The sequence below is a fragment of the Chelonoidis abingdonii genome, chromosome 2, assembly GCF_003597395.2.
Source record: "Chelonoidis abingdonii isolate Lonesome George chromosome 2, CheloAbing_2.0, whole genome shotgun sequence".
NCBI classification, from domain to species: domain Eukaryota; kingdom Metazoa; phylum Chordata; order Testudines; family Testudinidae; genus Chelonoidis; species Chelonoidis abingdonii.
The window spans coordinates 875,197-895,025 of record NC_133770.1 but is presented as its reverse complement, the minus strand read 5'-3'; the positions used below and the strand labels follow the sequence as shown (position 1 = coordinate 895,025).

Here is a 19,829-nt window from a genome sequence, read left to right as displayed (position 1 = left end):
CCCTGTTCCTCCACATGCGTGGTCCCCCTTCTCCAGCATGTCCCACTCTCATCCCCCATTGCCCCCTGTGCCGAGGCCCCTGCTAGGTTGTCTCATGGCACCACCCCCCTTCCCCCCCCCGCAGAAGCTGAGCGTTCCCAGTGGCTTCTCAGTGACGGCCCCGGAGAAGCGGGGCTGGGTCATCAACCCCCTGGGCGAGGGCAGCTCCTTCCCCGTCTGGATGATGGTGGCCAGTGCCCTGCCGGCCGTGCTGGTCTTCATCCTCATCTTCATGGAGACCCAGATCACCACGTGAGCCGAGCCGTCCACAGGCATGGGGTGGCTGTGGGGGGGCTATTGGGAGAGGTCCCGGCTGTGGGGGGCTGTGGAGCAGGCCCTGAGACACCGGGGCCCTGCGCCCACCCCCAGGCTGATCACCAGTAAGGAGGAGTGCGTGCTGCAGGGGGCTGTGGGGGGCAGGTGTGGGGGGCTGTGGGGAAGGCACTCAGGCTCTCGTGCCCCCCAGGCTGATCATCAGTAAGAAGGGGTAGTGCATGCTACAGGGGGCTGTGGGAGGCAGGTGTGGGGTCCGTGGAGCAGGCCCTCAGGCTCTCGTGCCCCCCAGGCTGATCATCAGTAAGAAGGAGCGCATGCTACAGAAGGGCTCCGGCTTCCACCTCGACCTGCTGCTCATCGTGGCCATGGGCGGCTTCTGCGCCCTCTTCGGGCTGCCCTGGCTGGCGGCCGCCACGGTGCGCTCGGTGACCCACGCCAACGCCTTGACGGTCATGAGCAAGGCCGTGGCCCCCGGCGACAAGCCCAAGATCCAGGAGGTGAAGGAGCAGCGCGTCACGGGGCTGCTGGTGGCCCTGCTCGTGGGTGAGTCCCGCCAGCCGCCTTGTCTCCCCAGCCCACGGCCAAGCAGGGAAGAGGTTCACAGGGTGGGCAGAGCTCAGGCCCAGCTGTGGGCCTGGGGGGTGCTTTGGGGTCTGGGGGGTAATCTGGGGAAGCTCTGGGGCTTCAGGGGGGTGTCACAGATCCACGGACTTGGGGCTGCACCCCCAGCTTTGGGATGGTCTCTGGGAGGCCCCTTCACTAGCCCAGCCCCCGGGGGGTCCCACTGTCCCTCCAGAGTGAGCCACACGTCCTCACCACCCCCTAGACTGGCCCTCTGGACCTGAACCCCTCCCCAACCTCCCGTGAGCTCCAGGCAGCGAGTCCCCCGAGACAGCCCCTGAGGGAGACTCGGCAGCTCGCAGGGATCAGGGCCCCTTGCCCAGCCCCGGCAGCGCCACTCCCAGCGCAGGCACAGCCGGGTTCACTCATTAGCTGGCGCCCAGCCTAGGGGCCCGTCGGGCAGCCCGGGGCAGTGAAGGGTGAACCAGGGTCCTCCTGGCCGGCCCTGAGCCCAGCCCGGCTGTGGGGAACCCTCGGGTCCAGCTCCGTCTGTCTGTGCGGCCTCCTTGGTCAGAGTGCAGGTGAGAGCCCCGACTGCTTCCCGCGACCCCCATGTAACCCCCCGCCCCCATCCCTGTGTTCTCCCGCCGGGGAGCCTTCTTCAGCCTTGGGGGCATGGGTTGCTGGGTGTCCATGTCCAGGCAATTGGATTTCCCGTTGTCTCATTGTCACGGAGTCCCCGGGCGATGCTCTGGAACTGCTCCCCCACCACGCCAGGCAGGACTTTGGGGAGCCTCCTCTCCCTTGGAGCAGACTTGTTCAGGGCAAGAAGCTCACACGGCTTCACCTCCTGGGTCTCTCCTTGGAGCATTCAGCATCCTCTGCCCCTCCGTGTGCTTCCCACAGCGAGTCCGCCCCAGCGGGGTCCTGGGGAAGCCACAGGGTCCTGCCCCCCACTTTGCAGTCAGACGTGCTCTCAGCAGCCAGTAACACAGAGTTTATTTGATACAGGAACAGGTTCTCACAGGCTATGTAGGTCAGGAACGGGACCCTCGGAGGGTCCATTTGGGGGGGCGTGAGCCAGGACCCCCCCCCATCTGCACTTCACTCTCGTCCCAGAGCTCCAGATACCCACTCCTTCAACCTCCTCTTGCTGAGCCCTTTCCCGGCCAGGAGGTCACCTGATCCTTTGTCTCCCAAAACCGTTCAGTTGGCACCTTTGGCAAGAGGAGGGCCCAGGCCATCAGGTTGCTGGGACACAGAGTGACGAATTAGGCTGCACTGGCCCTTTGCTCTGCAGCAAACCACAGACCTGTATCCCACCACATGAGTATTAAGAACTGCTGGGACACTAGGGCACTACACGTATTAGAGAAAAAATTAAGAAAGTCAGTCGCCAATCCTCCCCCTTCCGAGACTATCGAGGCGAGGTCACTTCAGCCAGTGGAAGCTGGGGAGTTCGACCACCAACATGTCCCATGGAGCCTCCAGGCAGTTCTCATTTTCCTTTGGTGAGTTACCAGGAAGTACCAGTCTACGGGCCATGAAGGTCGGGTTGGCTTGATGGCAACTCGCAGGCTACTGTGGGAAGGTTTATGTGGCCCGAACCCTTTTGCACCTAGATCCCTGGGGTTCCAAATGGGATTGTGTCTTTTCCCAGCACTATGGGCGGCGATTCGGGCTCTCTTGGTTAAGACCCCCTTTGGGGCGTGTCCAGCTCTGGGCTGGGGCGCGCTCCACACCTTGTGCCAGGACACAACACTCTAGCATCCCATCGTATTACTTTCAGTTTTTCCGTCAGTCCCCTCCTTGGGCATCCAGACCCTTTCACCTGGGACAACTGTCGCTGCAGCTTCTGCCAAGGGGGTTTGAGTCACTGTGGCCAGCAAGGTTCTCAGTTTCCAAGGAGAAGGATCTCTGCAGTTGTCTGGATTCAGGTGGCTGGGGCGGGAGTGGGACTGCTCCCTTCGTGGCTGGGTGGGAAGTTCACAGCCCCTGAGCCGGTCCTGGTAGCTCCTCCCTGCTGTATAATTCTTGTCCGCAGCACATCTGGACAGGCAAAACCTGGTTGACAGACCGACTCCTGCCTGCTTGGGTGTACCCCCCACTCACGGGGTCTCAGTTCCCGTGCCGCGCTGCCTTGCTGTCCCAGTGGGGGGGCGCGAGCTCTCTGCTCTGGTTCACAGGATCAGAGCCATCGTGAGCCCCTCTCGTGTGTAGCAGGGGCGGGGAGCTCTCTCCCTCGCCTTCAGCCCCATGTGGCTGGTTAAGGTAGGAGGGTGACGGTGGTGCCGGGCGGGCCAGTGAGAATCACTCAATCAGGTGTGAACTGCAAACAAAACGGGGCAGACAAAATCCCAAATGATGGTGGTTATTCAACTCTAGATTTACACCAGCACAAACATGTCGTAGCCTCAGCTGGTACTATGAAGTTTAACCATGCAGTTCCCTTTTAAAGTGCCCAGCCTCAGGCTCCTCAGAACCCTGTAAAAGTGTATTTTGATGATAGATTCGCTGAAACATCTTACTTCATATATAAAGAAAAGGTTCTTCCAATCCACAACGATCGCACTATCAGGTTCAATCTATAACATTAGATCTACCAAAATACATATTTAGAGCCAATTTTATTGACTAAGCTAAAATTTATTAGAAAAGAAAGAGAGAGAGTGTTGGATTAAAAGTCATACACATCGATTTGGAATTCAATTCTTGAGGTTCGCTACATAGTAGGATGAGCTTGTAGTAGCCAAAAGTCACTTTGCAGGAAATAGTCAGAGGTATATGAGTCAATCTCCATACTAGGTTGGTCAGTCAGTGACGGGCGGATGTTCATCCTTGTGGGTTAAGGTTTCCCTCCTGAAACCAAAGCAGATTGAGTTGAGAGGATCGTTGTCAGGTTTTATTACTTCCGCAGCCTTTTGGCTGAGAAAACATGGCCCTAACTCCTTCTCCCAACATCTTCAGGCAATTAGCACAGCGGGTTATTTATCCATTAAACAGTCAGATCACAGGGAGTGACACAACGTTCAAAGAGAACATAGGCACGTATCCTATTCACCCAAGTATCATTAAATTTAAATAGTTCCTTTTTTGATCTTTGAATTAAAACGTATAGCAATAGACAAGACTTGTTTGCTGGCAATCCAAGACCTGAGCAAGCACCTCCCTTCTACGCATACCAATGCAGACTATGCATTTAGCTCTGCTCATTTATACTCCCTAACAGGTCCTTAAGCTTCACCATGGGTCAGTCAAGTAATTAACCTTTCTGGCCCTGTCATCTTTCAATGAGATATTACAATACATATACGTCACAGCAGGTATCCTGACCAGCGCCCTCCCAATGCCAGCAGGTCATTTGCATTTTCACTGAAACCATGCCATCCTAGCCAATGATTCCTGGATTGAATCAAACCCTCAGCGTTACGGAGCAGGGCCTGGATCCTGTCCCAAAGAGACACAATCACCCCCCACAGGGCCTTCCAGCCGATATCCTGGAGAACCCCAACGACCAGCCAGCCGGACCCCTCCTGGGTCTGCACAGGGATCCAGGCCATAGGCAGGGTGAGGGGCTTCACCCCAGGGACCTTCACCCAGGTCCCACAGCCCCTCAGCACCTGCGGCTGCACCATCACAGTTTTCTCTGTCCCAGGGTCTTGCCACCCCAGGCGTGTTTCCCCACTGACCCCTGGGCAGCCCCCTATGTCTCTCTGCTCCACCATCCCCAGTCCATGCTGCTGCTGCTTCTCCTGCAGCTTTTCCTCGGGCTCTTGCTCTCTCTCACAGTCCTCTCGCTCTCTCAGGCTCTGCTCCAATCCCATCCGTCTCCGATCCCCTGATGGGGAACCCGATCGTGAAGACCCTCGTCTGGTTGGGGACCAGACTCTCGGGGATGCCTGGCTGTTGTTCCAGCTGCTCCCAGATCCTCTTCTAGATTCATCTGGGTCAGGAATCTGCTCCTCAGAGCGGTCCTCCTCCTCCAACTGCACGATTAACTGTGTCTTGGTGAACTTCCCTGTGTGTAACTCTCTCTTTGTGCACAGGATCACAATGTCCTTCTTAAGGAGCTGGTGATAGGCCATCACTTCACCGTTTCCCAAGTGGCTCTGGACTCACAGGCCTGTGTGCTCTTGGCTCCTCCATGGTTTCCAGGAAGAACCCCTGGTGTGCCAGCCCTTTTCGTGGTCACCGCCTCTTTGCCAGGGTCGAGCTGCAGACTCCTCCGCCCCTGGGACTGTTTCTGCAGTCCCCAGGGGAACCCTGCTACTGCAAAATCCTTCTCTCTCCCAGGGTTGAGCGGCAAGCTCCTCCGCCCCGAGACTGCTCCCTGCAATCCTCAGGGGGACCCCATTACTCCAACAGTCCTTCTCGCTGGTCACACACTCCCAGAGGTTAACCGCCCCCTGAAACCGTCCATCTCTGAGCCTTCAGCATGCCTGGTCCTCATTATCCCTCCTTTGTTTTACTGCTCCCTGTGACGGTGCTGCCCGTGGGAGCCAGCTGAGGTCACTCAGTCAGGGTGAACTGCAACAAAACGGGGCAGACAAATCCCAAACACTGGTGGTTATTTCAATACTTAGATTTACCAACCAGCACAAAACAGCTTCTATAGCACCTCACTGGTTATTTAGAAGTTTAAACCATGCAGTTCCCTTAAAGTGCCCAGCCTCAGGCCTCCGTCCAGACACAACTGTCAGATATGATGATGATTCCTGAATATCTTATCTCATCATATAAAAGAAAAGGTTCTTCCAATCCCAAAAGATCAGCCACATACCCAGGGTCAGTTATAACTTAGATCTTACCCACAATCAATACACGCAACAGCCAATTCTTATTGACTAAGCTAAAATTTATTAGAAAAGAAAAGAGAGAGAGTGTTGGTTAAAAGATCAATATACAGACAGACTTGAATGCAATTCTTGAGATTCAGATACATAGTAGAGATGAGCTTGTAGTAGCCAAAAGTCCTTTTAGAAATAGTCCATAGGTTACAGTCCAATGTCCAGATTCAGGGTGACTCCAGTCAATGACTGGGGATCTCAATCCTTGTGGCTTAAGGTTTCCCCCTCTTGAAACCCAAAGCAGATTGGCGATGAAGAAGGATCATACTGTCCCAGGCTTCTTATATACATTTCCACGCAGCTTTGGCCGAGCATCTGCTTAACTCTTCTCCCAACCTGGCAATAGCCAGAGTAATTTCATCCATTAAACAGTCGATACAGGTGACCACACCTTCAAAGAGACACATAGCACTAATCATTTCACCCAATATCATTTAAATGCTAATATTCCTTTTCTGATCTGATTAAAACTACAGCAGACAAAGCTGTTTGACACCAAGAGCTGAGCCACACACCTCCCTTCTACCTCTAACAATGCGACTGCATTTCAAGCTCCGCTTTTCATTTTACAGGATTTTTTCTTGCCTAACCAGTCCTTAAGGTTCACCCAGGGGTCAGGTCGTGGGATAAAGGTGCAAGTCAATTAACTTCTTTTGGCCTGTCACTTCAATGAGATTTATATTATACTCATAATGTCACACTCCCAGTCCTTCTGCCAAGAAGTTGCCATTCACGGGGGCAGTACATTTCACCGTGCCACTAGTTGTTCACTGAGTCCCTGGCCATGCCCTCTGGAACTGCTCCCACAAAGCCAGGCAAGGACTCTGGGAGCCTCCTCTCCCTTGGAGCAGATTTGTTGAGCGGCGAAGCTCACACGTCCTTCACCTCCTGGGTCTCTCCTTGGACATTCAAGCAGTCTCTGCCTCCTCTGTGTGCATCACAGCGAGCCCACCCAGCGGGGTCCTGGGGAGCCCAGGGTCCTCCCCCCCCCCTCAACGTCGCAGTCAGACGTGACTCTCAGCCAGCCAGTAACACAGAGGTTTATTCAATGACAGGAACAGGCGTCTAAAACAGAGCTGTGTAGTACAGCGAACCGGACCCTTCGGCCGGGTCCATCCTGGGGGACAGTGAGCCAGATCCCCATATCTGCACTTCACTCCTCGTCCCCAAGCAGCTCGAGACTCACAACCCCCTCCAGCCCCCGCCTCTGCTCAGCCCTTTCCCGGGCCAGGAGGTCACCTGATCTCTTGTCTCCAACACCTTCAGCTGGCACCTTTGCAGGGGAGGGCCCAGCCATCAGTTGCTAGGAGCAGAGTGCCAGGCATTTAGGTGCACTGGCCCTTTGCTCTGTAGCAATCAACACTCTTATTCCACAACCCAGATACTTAAGCACTGCATAGGGGACACTGAGGCACCATACCATATTGAAGACAACAGTAAGAACACATTCCCAGTTCACCCCACTCTTGCTGCACCGAGCTGGGGACCAGGCCAGCCAGGCGGACACCCGCGCCTGTGTCTCAGCCAGCCCGAGAGCAGCCGGCCCCTCTGCACACACACCCCAGCCACCAGGGCAACAAGCAGCTTTATGGGGAAACTGAGGCACAAACATTTCACATTACACCATATGTGAATAATGGTGGGAGGGCCAGGACAGGTTGGGTGCAGGCAGCGGGGGGGAGGGCTGTGTTTGCAGAGAGCGGGGGGGGGGGGGGAGGGCTCCCGTGGACTCAGTGGCTGTCCCCCCCTCCTCCCCAGGGCTGTCCATCGTCATCGGGGACCTGCTGCGGCACATCCCCCTGGCTGTGCTCTTCGGGATCTTCTCTACATGGCGTCACCTCGCTGAACGGCATCCAGTTCTATTGAGCGCCTGCACCTGCTGCTTATGCCCCCACAAGCACCACCCCGACGTCACCTTTGTCAAAAGGTCTCATTCGGGGGGGGGGGGGGGCACAGCCCATTGGCAGTAGCAGCGGGGGGGGTGTCCCTTCCAACTGCGGGGCGGGGGGTTGGACCCAGCCTTTGGGGAGGGGGAGAGCCATCAGTGCGGACCCATTGGGGGGGCATTGAACCAGCACGGGGTGGGGTGGTGGTGGTGCTTGCGGGGGCAAGGTACCAGCGGGGTGTGTGTGTCTTCGGGGAGTGGCAGTGAGCCAGCCGGGGAGCGGGGGGGGGGGGGAGGGGAGGGGCAGGCTGCCAGCAGTGGGGATTGGGGGGGAGGGCAGTGAGCCAGCAAGGGGGATCCACAGCGGGAGGAGGGTGGTGAGCTAGGGTGCGCGGGGGCTGTGGCACTGGGCCGGGGCGTTAACCTCGTGTGGTTCCCCGGGCAGGTACGTACCCTGCGGATGCACCTGTTCACAGGCCTGCAGCTGGCGTGCCTGGCCGTGCTCTGGGCCGTCATGTCCACCGCCGCCTCCCTGGCCTTCCCCTTCATCCTCATCCTCACCGTGCCGCTCCGCATGTGCCTGCTCACCCGCATCTTCACCGCCCGCGAGCTCAAGTGTGTAAGTCCCGTGTGTGGGGCGGGCGGGGGAGGGGAGGCGCCAGGCCACAGGACGCCCTCAGACACCAGCCTTCATCTGGCTGGGGTGGACAGGGGGGCCCTGCAAGCCCAGCCACACACCCCCAGCTCCCAGGGCAACTGGAGGGGCTGTGTCTGAGCTCGCCCGGTGCGGGGCAGCGGGAGGATCTCCAGGCCGGGGAGACGCTGCCCGGGCACTGGCATGTGGGGCGGCAGCAGGCAGCGCTGGCCCAGGGGCTCAAAAGGCCAGGGGGGCAGTCTCCTGGCAGCGCCGGGTGCTGCCTCTTCCCCAGCTCCCCACCCACCCACACACCACCTGGTTGCTCCATCTCTCCCCAGCTGGATGCAGAGGAGGCAGAGCCGATCTTCGACGAGCGGGAAGGGGTGGACGAGTACAACGAGATGCCGATGCCCGTGTGAGGGGCGCCAGCAAGCGACCCTGTGCAGGGCTGTGGGGCTCAGGCAGGCCCCCGGCTGCTGCGCCAAGAGCTGCAGCAGCATCGCCTGGACCTGCGCCATCTCCAGACCTGTGGCTGCTTGGACTATGCCCAGCTGGGGCGGGCGCCCAGCACTCCCCCAGTGCCTGTGCCACACCAGCCGTGAGACGCTCACTGTCTCGCCCCACCTGCCAAAGGAGCTGTTCAGTGCCCTGCCCTGCGGGGGCCTGCCACCCACCCTGGGCAGGGAGTGGGCCGTGCCGCCTGCCCCCAGCCCCCAGCCACTGCCGTCCGAACTGCATCGTGTGCTGGACCCGCTCCCGCAGCATCTTGTGTGCCCCCTGGTGGGGTGCGGGGGCTGTTCTCCCTGCTCCAGCCCTGCCCCACCAGCCCGGGGCCACACCCAGACAATCAGGTGTTTCCTAAATTCAGTGGGGTTTTATTTAAGAGAATAATTTAACTGTCAATAAACAGCTTTCTAAGGAACATGGGGGGGCCTGGCTGGCGGGGGCTGCGGAGGGGCTCACACAACAGACATGGAGCGAGCCGGGCTGGTGCCAGCAGCTGCTGCTCAGGTTGGTTTGGTGAACACGTTTGTGCAGCAAACCCGTGTGTCACCCCTGCACTATGTAACCGTCACGGGCCCCAGTCCCCCTGGCAGGCTGGGCAGGGCCATGGTTGGCCAGCAAGCAGCCCAGTGCACCCCCCGGCCATAAGCTAGTCTGGGGATGGGACAGGGCCATGGGGCAAAATCAGGCCTGCACAACACCCGAGTATCCCGGGGGACGTGTTACAGGGCAGTCGCATTGTGCTCCCGTTCCTGCCCTGCTGCGGGCCTGGCAGGGCACAGTGCAAGTGGGGCTGGGGAAGCTGCATCTCCCAGGTAGGGGTCACTCGCTAGGGCCACACCCTGCCCCCCTCAGCCTAGAGCCAGGCTGGCACAGTGCTGGCAGGGCCAGTCCCCTGGCAGGGTGCAGCAGGCAATATCCCCCACCCCAGCCACTCTCTGGGCCCCTGTATGGGGGGCTGTGGGACACAAAATGGCACCATGAAACGGGACAGGACAGCGCAGCTTTTTCTCCATTTTTATTGTAAACTTTGTCCTCACCACTCCAGCAGCCCCTTGGGCTGGGCCTGGGGCAAACAGCTCCAGGGCCCCCTCGCCCGCCCCCCGTGCAGCCCATGGGGGAGAGGCACTCCCAGCCAGGCAGCAGGTGCTGAAGGCAGCTCAGGGAGCCATGCCCCCCGAGCTCTGAGGAGACACAGACCAGTGCACCCCCCTTTGCAGACAGGAGCCTTGGGGGTGGAAGAGCAGGCCCAGCATGCACTGCTCCCCCTTGGGGCTGTGGCCCTGGCCCAGCTGTTTACACCACCCCCCACCCCTGATGCTGCACCAGCCTGACCCCCAACCCCCCAGCAAATGCCAATAAATAACAGCCCCATGCTACACCGCCCGCTACTACCAGCCCCACTGGCCTACAGCCCCCAGGGGAGGAAGGGGGCCTCCGGGGGCAGGGTCCGCAGCCCGTGCCATGTCCGGCGTCACGTTGCTCCGCTGGAGGAGGGGGGTCTCTCGCTGTCACTGCACCCCGGGGCAGCAGCTGCTTTCAAAAGCGGAGCTCCCGCAGCTTCTGCCGCAGATAGTGCTTGGCCTCCTCCACGCCGCTCACCTTCTCCAGCTCCATGTAGGGCAGCTGCACACAGGAGAGGAGCGTCACTTAGCACCAACGCCAGCCTGGGGCAGCGTCCTTGGGCCAGGCCGAGAGCACCAGGGCCTGGCTGGCACAGGAGAGTGGGGAATAGAACATGGGACTTTGGCACAAGCAGAGCCCAGCTCCCCACCCCACCCTGGTCCCAGGGAGGCAGCTCCAGCCCCCCTCCTCGGGCTGCGTGGTCGTCTCCTCCCAACAGCATAGGTTGGGTGTTGGGGTTTGTGGGGGGTGCTGCTGGCCTGTGCAATACGTGAGCTAATGGCCCCTCCCTGGAGCTACGCGTTTACCTGGAGGACTGGCTACAGGTGCCCAGCGCTGGCCTGGCTCTCCACTTCCTTCCCTGACCGTAACTGGCTCCTGGAGGCCTTGGCTACATGAATCATTTCAAAATGCAGGTAGCTCCTGTGCCAGAGCAGAATCCATGGGCAGGAGAGAAGGGAGGGCCCCCCCACTGCACAGCCTGATTCTCCCCCTGCCCCCCAAGCATATGGGACACAGCAGCCACACCTGTCCCTCACTGGATCAACAGACACAAGGTCACTGCGCCCCCATCTGACTACAAGCTATGTCACTTGGCGTCACAGCTGTGCCACGGGACCTCACCCTGGGACCAAGCTGGCAGCTCCCAGCCCAATGGGGTGGGGCAGGCACCCTGACGGCCGTTAGTGAAACGAGGACTGCAGAACAGCTCTCCCATCCCACTGCCAGGTCCAAGGCGGAGGGACTGGTAAAGGGCTGGGCTGAGCTCCGTGATAGGCCAGTCCTCAGGACACTGAAATTACCGAGCCAGCAGCTGAGGGAAAGGGTATAGTACTAGGTGCCAGATGAATACAGCGAGCTGGTGACTTGCGAATCTCTGGGAAGAGACGGCCTGGCCCATGCAGGCTAGTGAGCCTCACGTCATTCTATAGCTGAAAGTTTAGCAAAGAACAGAATGATCAGACATGCAGATGAACGTGATATGCTGGAGATGAATCAACACGGCTTTTGTAAAGGGAAATCGCGCCTCACCACTCTACTACAATTCTTTGAGGGGGGTCAAACAAATGTGAATAAGGGGGATCCAGTGGCTATAATGGACTTTCCAAAAGCCTTTGACAAGGTCCCTCACAAAAGGCTCTTAAGCAAAGTAAGGAGCCATGGGATACGAGGGAAGGTTCTCTCATGAATTGGTAACTGGTTAAAAGAGATGAAACAAAGCGTAGGAATAAATGATCAGGGTCTGTACTGGGCCCGGTCCTATTCAACATAGTCATAAATGATCTGGAAAAAAGGGATAAACAGTGAGGTGGCAAAATTGCAGATGATACAAAACTACTCAAGATAATTCAGTCCCAGGCAGACCGCGAAGAGCTCCAAAGGATCTCACAAAATTGGGTGACTGGGCAGCAAAATAGCAGATGAAATTCAGTGTTGATAAATGCAAATAATGCACATTGGAAAACATAATCCCAGCTACACATATACAATGATGGGGTCTCAATTAGCTGTTACCACTCCAGAAAGATCTTGGAGTCATTGTGGATAGTTCTCTGAAAACATCCACCCAATGTGCAGCGGCAGCCACACAAGTGAACAGAATGTTAGGAACCATTAGGATAGGGATAGATAAGAAGACAGAAAATATCATGTTGCCGCTATATAAATCCATGGGATGCCCACATACTGAATACTGTGTGCAGGTCTGCTCACCCCATCTCAAAACCAATGTATTAGAAGTAGAAAAGGAACACAGAAGGGCAACAAAAATGATTAGGGGTTTGGAAAAGCTCCCGTATGAGGAAAGACGGATAAGGCTGGGAGTGTTCAGCTCGGAGAAGACACGACTAAGGGGAGATGTGACTGGTGTGCAGAAAGTAAATATGGAAGTGTTATTTACTTCTCAGAACACAAGGAGGAGGAGTCACCAAATGAAATTAATGGGCAGCAGCTTTAAAACAAACACAAGGAAGTTTTTCACACAGAGCACAGTCAACCTGTGGAACTCATTGCCAGGGGATGTTGTGAAGGCCAAAAGTATAACTGGGTTTAAAAAAAAATGAGGTACGTTGTGGGCAGATAGGTCTAATCGATGGCTATTAACCGGGATGGGTAGGGACGCAACCCCATGTTCTGACCAGTGTGACCGTTCTGATGTTCTTCCCCAGGGCTACACACAAATGTTCCAAAAGGCTCTGGAGAAATGCTGCGTGCAGCTTGGTTTCTCCCAAGTTTCACTGTGGTTCATGGAGGTGAAGGGTTTGGTTTAAGTGAAAATCAGATGCCACCTTGGAGAGGAATTTGGGGGGTGGGGGCTTAGCCTCACCTTACCCCCAGGGAAAATATTGTGAGGAGGAGGGAGTTTGCCACAGTGGCTTAAACCTTGCTAACTCTCCTGGCTGGAGCAGTAGCCATGAGCTGGAGAGCTCATAGACCAGGGCATAAGGCCCCTAAGAACTACAGTAGGGCCCAGACCAGGGAGGCTCCTGACTGAGGAGACAGGCCTTGGAGAAACTTCCAAACAGTGGGATGAGATAACATGGCATCTGAACAAGAGAATATTTGGCTGCTGAGGCAGCAGCTGCCTGAACCCAACAGGCCCATCTCTGGCCTCTGGCTCCTGTTCTTTAGACTTGGGAACAAAAGATTACAGAGGCTGGTTGTAAAGAGGACGGACAACACTCTTCCCCTCTAAGCTGCAGCCTGGGCTGGGGATCATAGAATCATAGAATATCAGACTTGGAAGGGACCTCAGGAGGCATCTAGTCCAACTTCTTGCTCAACCTGTGGAATTCCTTACCAGAAGATGTTGTGAAGGCCACGACTGTAACAGGGTTCAAAAAAGAACTAGATAAATTCATGGAGGACAGGTCCATCAATGGCTATTAGCCAGGATGGGCAGGGATGGGGTCCCTAAACCTCTGTTTGCCAGAAGCTGGGAATGGGCGACAGGGGATGGATCACTTGATGATTCCCTGTTCTGTTCATTCCCTCTGCGGCACCTGGCACTGGCCACTGTCGGGAGACAGGAAACTGGGCTAGATGGACCTTTGGTCTGACCCAGCCTGGGCCGCTCTTATCACAGACTATCAGGTGGAAGGGACCTCAGGAGGTATCTAGTCCAACCCCTGCTCAAAGTAGAACCAATCCCCAACTAAATCATCCCAGCCAGGGCTTGTCAAGCCGGCCTTAAAAACCCATCTAAGGATGGAGATTCCACACCTCGCTAGGAACCCATTCCAGTGCTTCACCACCTCCTAGTGAAATAGTGTTTCCTAAATATCCAACCTAAACCTCCCCCACTGCAACTTGAGACCATTACTCTTGTTCTGTCATCTGCCACCTCTGAGAACAGTCTAGATCCATCCTCTTTGGAACCCTTTCAGGTAGTTGAAAGCAGCTATCAAATCCCCCCTCATTCTTCTCTTCTGCAGACTAAACAATCGCGATTCCCTCAGCCTCTCCTCATAAGTCATGTGCTCCAGCCCCTAATCATTTCTGTTGCCTCCGCTGGACTCTTTCCAAATTTTTCCACATCCTTCTTGTAGTGTGGGCCAAAACTGGACACAGTACTCCAGATGAGCCTCACCAATGTTGAATAGAAGGAATGATCACATCCCTCGATGTGCTGGCAATGCCCTACTTAACAGCCCAAATGCCGATAGCCTTCTTGGCAACAAGGGGACACTGTTGACTCATAAGAACGGCCATATTTGGTCAGACCAAAGGTCATCTAGCCCAGTATCCTGTCTGCACACAGTGGCTAATGCCAGGTGCCCCAGAGGGAATGAACCTAACAGGTAACGCTCAAGTGATCTCTCTCCTGCCATCCATCTCCCCCACTGACAAACAGAGGCTAGAGACACCATTCCTTACCCATCCTGGCTAATAGCCATTTATGGACTTAGTCACATGAATTTATTCAGTTCTCTTTTAAACGCTGTTATAGTCCCAGCCTTCACACCTTCTCAGGTAAGGAGTTCCACAAGTTGACTGTGCGCTGCGTGAGAACTTCCTTGTATTTGTTCTAAACCTGCGCCTGCTCAGTTTATTTGGTAACCCCTAGTTCTTGTATTATGGAACAAGTAAATAACTTTTCCTTATCCACTTCTCTACTCACTCATGATTTAGACCTCTGTCATATCCCCCTTAGTCTCCTCTTTTCCAAGCTGAAGAGCCTAGCCTCTTAATCTCTCCTCATATGGACTCGTTCCAAACCCCTAATCATTTTAGTTGTCCTTCTTGAACCTTTTCTAGTGCAACATATCTTTTTGAGATGCAGGAGACCACATCTGTACACACTTATTTTCGAGATGTGGGGGTACCATGGATTTATATAAGGGCAATAAGATATTCTCTTATTCTCTATCCCCTTTTTAATGATTCCTAATATCCTGTTTGCTTTTTTGACCGCCTCTGCACGCTGCATGGACATCTTCAGAGAGCTATCCACGATGACGTCAAGATCTCTTTCCTGATTAACTGTAGCTAAATTAGCCCCCATCATATTGTATGTATAGTTGGGGTTATTTTTTCCAGTGTGCATTACTTTACATTTATCCACATTAAATTTCATTTGCCATTTTGTTGCCCAATCACTTAGTTCTTCTTCGATTGCTCATATGCATTCCAGTTAGGTGTGCGCGCGCTGCGTGCACGTTCATCGGAAGACTTTTCATCCTAGCAACACTCGGTGGATCGGCTGGGCGCCCCCTGGAGTGGCGCCATTATGGCGCCGGATATATACCCCAGCCGATCCAGCCACCCCTCCGTTCCTTCTTACCGCCCGTGTTGGTCGTTGGAACAGTGGAGTGCGGCTTAGCTGACCTCCACTCCCCCTAGCTACTTGTAGTCTCTCGTTCGTTATCGTGTATATAGTTATAATTCTTTTATAGTTATACGTTTCTTCCTTGATAGTATAGTTAGTGTAGTAATAGTTAGGGGGGTTCGGGGAGTAGCCTCGTCCCCGCACCCGGTGCCGGAGCCCATGGCCGGCTCACCGGGTTTCAAACTGTGCTCGGCCTGCCACAGGCCGATGCCGACAGGAGATCCGCACGACTCCTGTTTGAAGTGCCTCGGGGAATCGCACTTGACAGCTAAGCGCCCCATTTGCAAGGCTTTCAAGCCGAGAACAAAAAAGGAGCGGGACATCAGGCTTAAACAGCTCCTCATGGAGGCGGCTGTCACCCCTCCACCTTCGGCACCGAGTGCTGGTCAGTCGGTGAGCAGAAGCACCTCCACGGCACCGGACCGCACCAGTACACCCAAAGACTCTAGGCACCGGACGTCGCCAGCACCAAAGTCGGCTGCATGATGCTCCCTCTCCCTGAGGTGGAGAAAGGCCAAGACTCCTGCTGCTTCGGCACTGCCCACAGCGCAGCCAGAGAGTACGCCTAGGTTGGATCGCCCAGCACCGATACCCGCCGCAGCACCAACTAAATCGGCACCGTCGTTTCTGGTCCCACAAGGGCCATCGAGTCCGGCGCCTGTTAGCACCCCGGTGCATGCCGCGGTAGAGCTCACTATGCCATCCACGCCAGAGGTGTTCTCAGCAGCGAGGGACGTGATGGCCCTGACAGACTCGGCACTGCCTCTACCCCCGGCACTGCCGGTGAGGGTAATCCAATCCATAGGCAAACTGACCTTGATTAGACCACCCTCTGTTGGCGCAGCGGACAGGCACCGCTCACAATCGTGGTCCCGCAGACGCTCCAGGTCCAGACGGCGCTCCTGCTCTCGACGCCGCTCGCAGTCCCAGCACCATTCTACTACACGGCACCGGTCAGACTCGCAGCACCGGTTGGATTCCCGGTCACCGGCTCACTACTTGCAGCACCGCTCCAGGCACCGTGCCTCCCGAAGCCATTCATGACACCGGGATTCGAGATCTCGGTCGACCTCCCGGCACTGATCGGGTCGCAGGTCCCGATCTCGATCCCAGTACCGATATGTGTCCCAGCACCGGTCCCCGATACACAGGGGAGCGAGGTCCGTTGGAACATCTTCACAAGGCTTCTCCGCTCCTCCATGGCTATCCAGACATACATCGGTGTCATCCCACGCGGACAGCTACTATGACCAAGACCGCGATGCGGTTGTGCCTACCGGAGTTTTTCAAGAAGCCCAGTCTCAGGACCCAGGACCTCACCAGTGGTCCTTTTGGACACCTTGGCCCAAGGTGCTCCGCTAGTTCTGACACGCTCCGCTTCATCAGAGCACCGAGCGCCAGAGGCCACAGTTAGCCGTCCTCCTCCACCTGGGATGGAGGAGCCGATAGTCCACCCACCGGGTTCCCCGGTGCTGCTGGAGCAGGAACCGGCGCATGAGCAAGAGGCCATACAGGACCCGCTCGTCCCCAGCATTTCATCTTCTTCCTCTCCAGATGAGGCAGTGGCAGGGATCTCCTCTTTGGGGCCACCTCCAATAGACCTAAGAGCCCATCAGGACCTCCTCAGGAGGATAGCGCTCAATATGAACCTACAGGTGGAGGAAGTCCCGGAGGTCAAGAACCCTGTACTGAGCATCCTGTTGGCAGATACCCCCAATAGAGTGGCTTTGCCTTTCATCAGGACCATCCAAGCCAATGCCGACACCTTATGGCAGTCCCCAGCCTCCATTCCCCCTACGGCAAAGGGATCGAGCGAAAATATATGGTATCCTCTCGGGGGTACGAGTATCTATATGTCCACCCTCCTCGCTAGTTGTCCAATTGGTCAACGAGAGGGAGCGCCATGGCCAACAGGCACCAGCCCCAAAGGCAAAGGAGGCTAGGCGGATGGACCTATTCGGCTGCAAGGTTTATTCGGCAGGCGCCCTACAGCTCCGGGTGGCAAATCAGCAGGCTCTACTGAGCCATTATAGCTACAACACCTGGGTGGAGGTGGGTAGATTTACAGAACTACTCCCCCCGGACTCTCGCCATGAATTCGCTGCATTCCTAGAGGAAGGGAAAAAGGTAGCCAGAACCTCCCTCCAGGCTTCTCTAGATGTGGCCGACTTGGCAGCCAGAACTCTGGCCTCCGGTATCACCATGAGATGCATCTCATGGCTACAGGTTTCCAACCTCCCGCCTGAGTTACAATGTAACATCCAGGACTTACCCTTTGATGGTAAGGGTCTGTTCTCGGAGAAGACTGACCGCAGGCTACAAAGCTTGAAAGACAACAGGATCATCATGCGTTCTTTGGGCATGCATACACCTGTGACCCAACGCAGACCTTTCCATCTCCAGACTCACCGCCCGTACTTTTTGCCCAGACACAGGCAAGACTTTAGCAGATGGCACGGGCGGAGTGGCCGTAGACGCCAGTCTCAACCCTGAGGGGGCCAAAACCACAGCCCCTCAAAACCACCAGCAGGACCTAAGTCTGCCTTTTGAAGGTACACCCGAGGACAGCATACCAGTTTCAGGACAGGATCCGTTTCCTCCCTTCTCCAACCGCCTCTCCTACTTCCTCCCAGCGTGGTCCCAATTGACCTCAGACCTCTGGGTCCTACGCACAGTGAAACAAGGACACCACCTCCAATTTGTTTCAACCCCGCCTTCCCACCCTCCAACCCAGTCCCTCTTCAGGGACAACTCTCATGAGCAATTCCTCCTACAAGAGGTGCAGACGCTCCTCGCCACAGGAGCAATAGAGGAGGTACCACAAGACGAGAAGGGCAAAGGGTTTTACTCTCGTTACTTTCTGATCCCCAAGTCAAAAGGAGGCCTCAGGCCTATCCTAGACCTGCGAGGCCTCAACAAATTCATGATAAAGTTGAAGTTCCGCATGGTCTCCCTGGGGACTGTTATCCCGTCCTTGGATACCGGAGACTGGTATGCTGCCCTCGATATGAAGGACGCGTACTTTCACATTGTCATTTTTCCTCCACACAGGAGGTATCTTCGCTTTTTAGCCAGCCACCAGCACTTCCAATTCACGGTCCTCCCCTTTGGCCTCTCCACGGCCCCAAGGGTGTTTACAAAGTGTATGGCTGTAGTCGCTGCACACCTCCGCTGACGCCGGATACACGTATTCCTGTATCTGGACAACTGGCTCATCAGAGGGACCTCCGAGACACAGGTCAGGCATCACATAGGCATTATCAGGGACCTATTCACATGCTTAGGCCTGATGCTCAATACGGAAAAATCCACACTGGTCCCCACACAAAGGCTAGACTTCATAGGAGCTACCCTGGACTCCAATCTAGCTAAGGCCTACCTACCCCAGCCACGATTCCAGGCAATGGCGATGATCATTCGAGGTCTGCAGAACTTCCCGACAACCTCGGTTCGCACCTGTCTCGGTCTCCTAAGTCACATGGCTGCCTGTACTTATGTGACCAAATATGCCAGGCTCCGCCTCTGACCCCTCCAAACGTGGCTCAATTCCATCTACCGTCTGGGCAGGGACTCAATAGATGCAATAGTTATCATTCCCCTGAGCACGCTACGCTCCCTTGACTGGTGGCTAACCCCCTCCCTGGTATGTGCAGGGTTACCGTTCTATCCACCACAACCCTCACTGTCCCTGACGACGGACACGTCATCTCTCAGATGGGGAGCTCACCTCGGACACCTTCGTACCCAGGGCCTTTGGTCATCGCAGGAGCTGGCGCTTCACATAAATGTCCGAGAGCTGAGAGCAGTCTGCCTGGCGTGCCAGACATTCCAGCAGCATCTACACGGCCGTTGTGTCTCAGTGTTTACAGACAACACAACGGCCATGTATTATATCAACAAACAGGGAGGGACTCTATCTTCCCCCCTATGTCAGGAGACCATCCGACTCTGGACTCCTGCATAGCCCACTCGATAGACCTGGCAGCATCCTTTCTCCCAGGGCTTCGGAACACTCTGGCAGATCAGCTGAGCAGATCCTTCCTCTGTCACGAATGGTCGATAAGACCAGATGTTAATCATTCGATCTTCCAGAAGTGGGACCTTCCCCACATAGACCTGTTCGCCTCTCGCACGAACAGGAAATGTCAAGCGCTCTGCTCCTTCCAGGATCTCTCACCAGGATCGATCTTGGACGCATTCCTCATGTCGTGGAAGCACCCGCCTGCTCTGCGCCTTCCCACCGTTCCTGCTGGTTCACAAGGTCCTGATAAAACTCCGCAGGGACAGAGTGCACATAATCATGATCACGCCAGCGTGGCCCAGACAGCACTGGTACACCACACTGCTCAACCTGTCCATAGCCAGCCCAATTACCCTGCCACTCCACCTGGACCTCATAACGCAGGACCACGGCAATCTTCGCCACCCGGACCTGCAGGCCCTTCACCTCATGGCATGGCTCCTGCGTGGCTAAACAGGTCAGAGTTATGCTGCTCTGCTCTGGTACAACATATACTCCTGAGTAGCAGAAAGCCTTCCACTCGGTCAACATATCTGGCCAAGTGGAAACGTTTCTCCTGCTGGTGTGAAACGCAGAATGCTATGCCCTCTGAGGTCTCGATCCCCACT

The 19,829-nt window shown here is 55.9% G+C and overlaps 2 protein-coding genes across 5 annotated transcripts in view; one reads left to right on the top strand and one right to left on the bottom strand.

Annotated features, from left to right (window-relative positions):
* SLC4A2 (solute carrier family 4 member 2) overlaps positions 1-8,743 on the top strand; it is a 14,999-nt gene extending 6,256 nt beyond the window's left edge. The window contains 7 exon segments of the mRNA XM_032796629.2: positions 125-291; positions 605-858; positions 7,482-7,545; positions 7,547-7,583; positions 7,585-7,650; positions 8,054-8,227; positions 8,584-8,743. Coding sequence (XP_032652520.2) covers positions 125-291; positions 605-858; positions 7,482-7,545; positions 7,547-7,583; positions 7,585-7,650; positions 8,054-8,227; positions 8,584-8,664 — 843 coding nt within the window. The 3' untranslated portion in view covers positions 8,665-8,743.
* The window catches only part of FASTK (Fas activated serine/threonine kinase), a 419,919-nt gene that overhangs the window by 370,348 nt on the left and 29,742 nt on the right, over positions 1-19,829 (bottom strand). The window contains exon 9 of one of the 4 annotated variants that reach the window (XR_012655145.1): positions 10,132-10,460. Coding sequence is in view for 3 of the 4 variants with exons in the window: in XM_032796623.2 (XP_032652514.1) it covers positions 10,224-10,460 (237 nt within the window). In the remaining variant the exon portion in view is untranslated. Of the gene's footprint in view, positions 1-9,752; positions 10,461-11,065; positions 11,305-19,829 lie in introns of those variants that run through there. The other 3 variants (XM_032796623.2, XM_032796624.2, XM_032796625.2) reach the window with 3 other exon arrangements.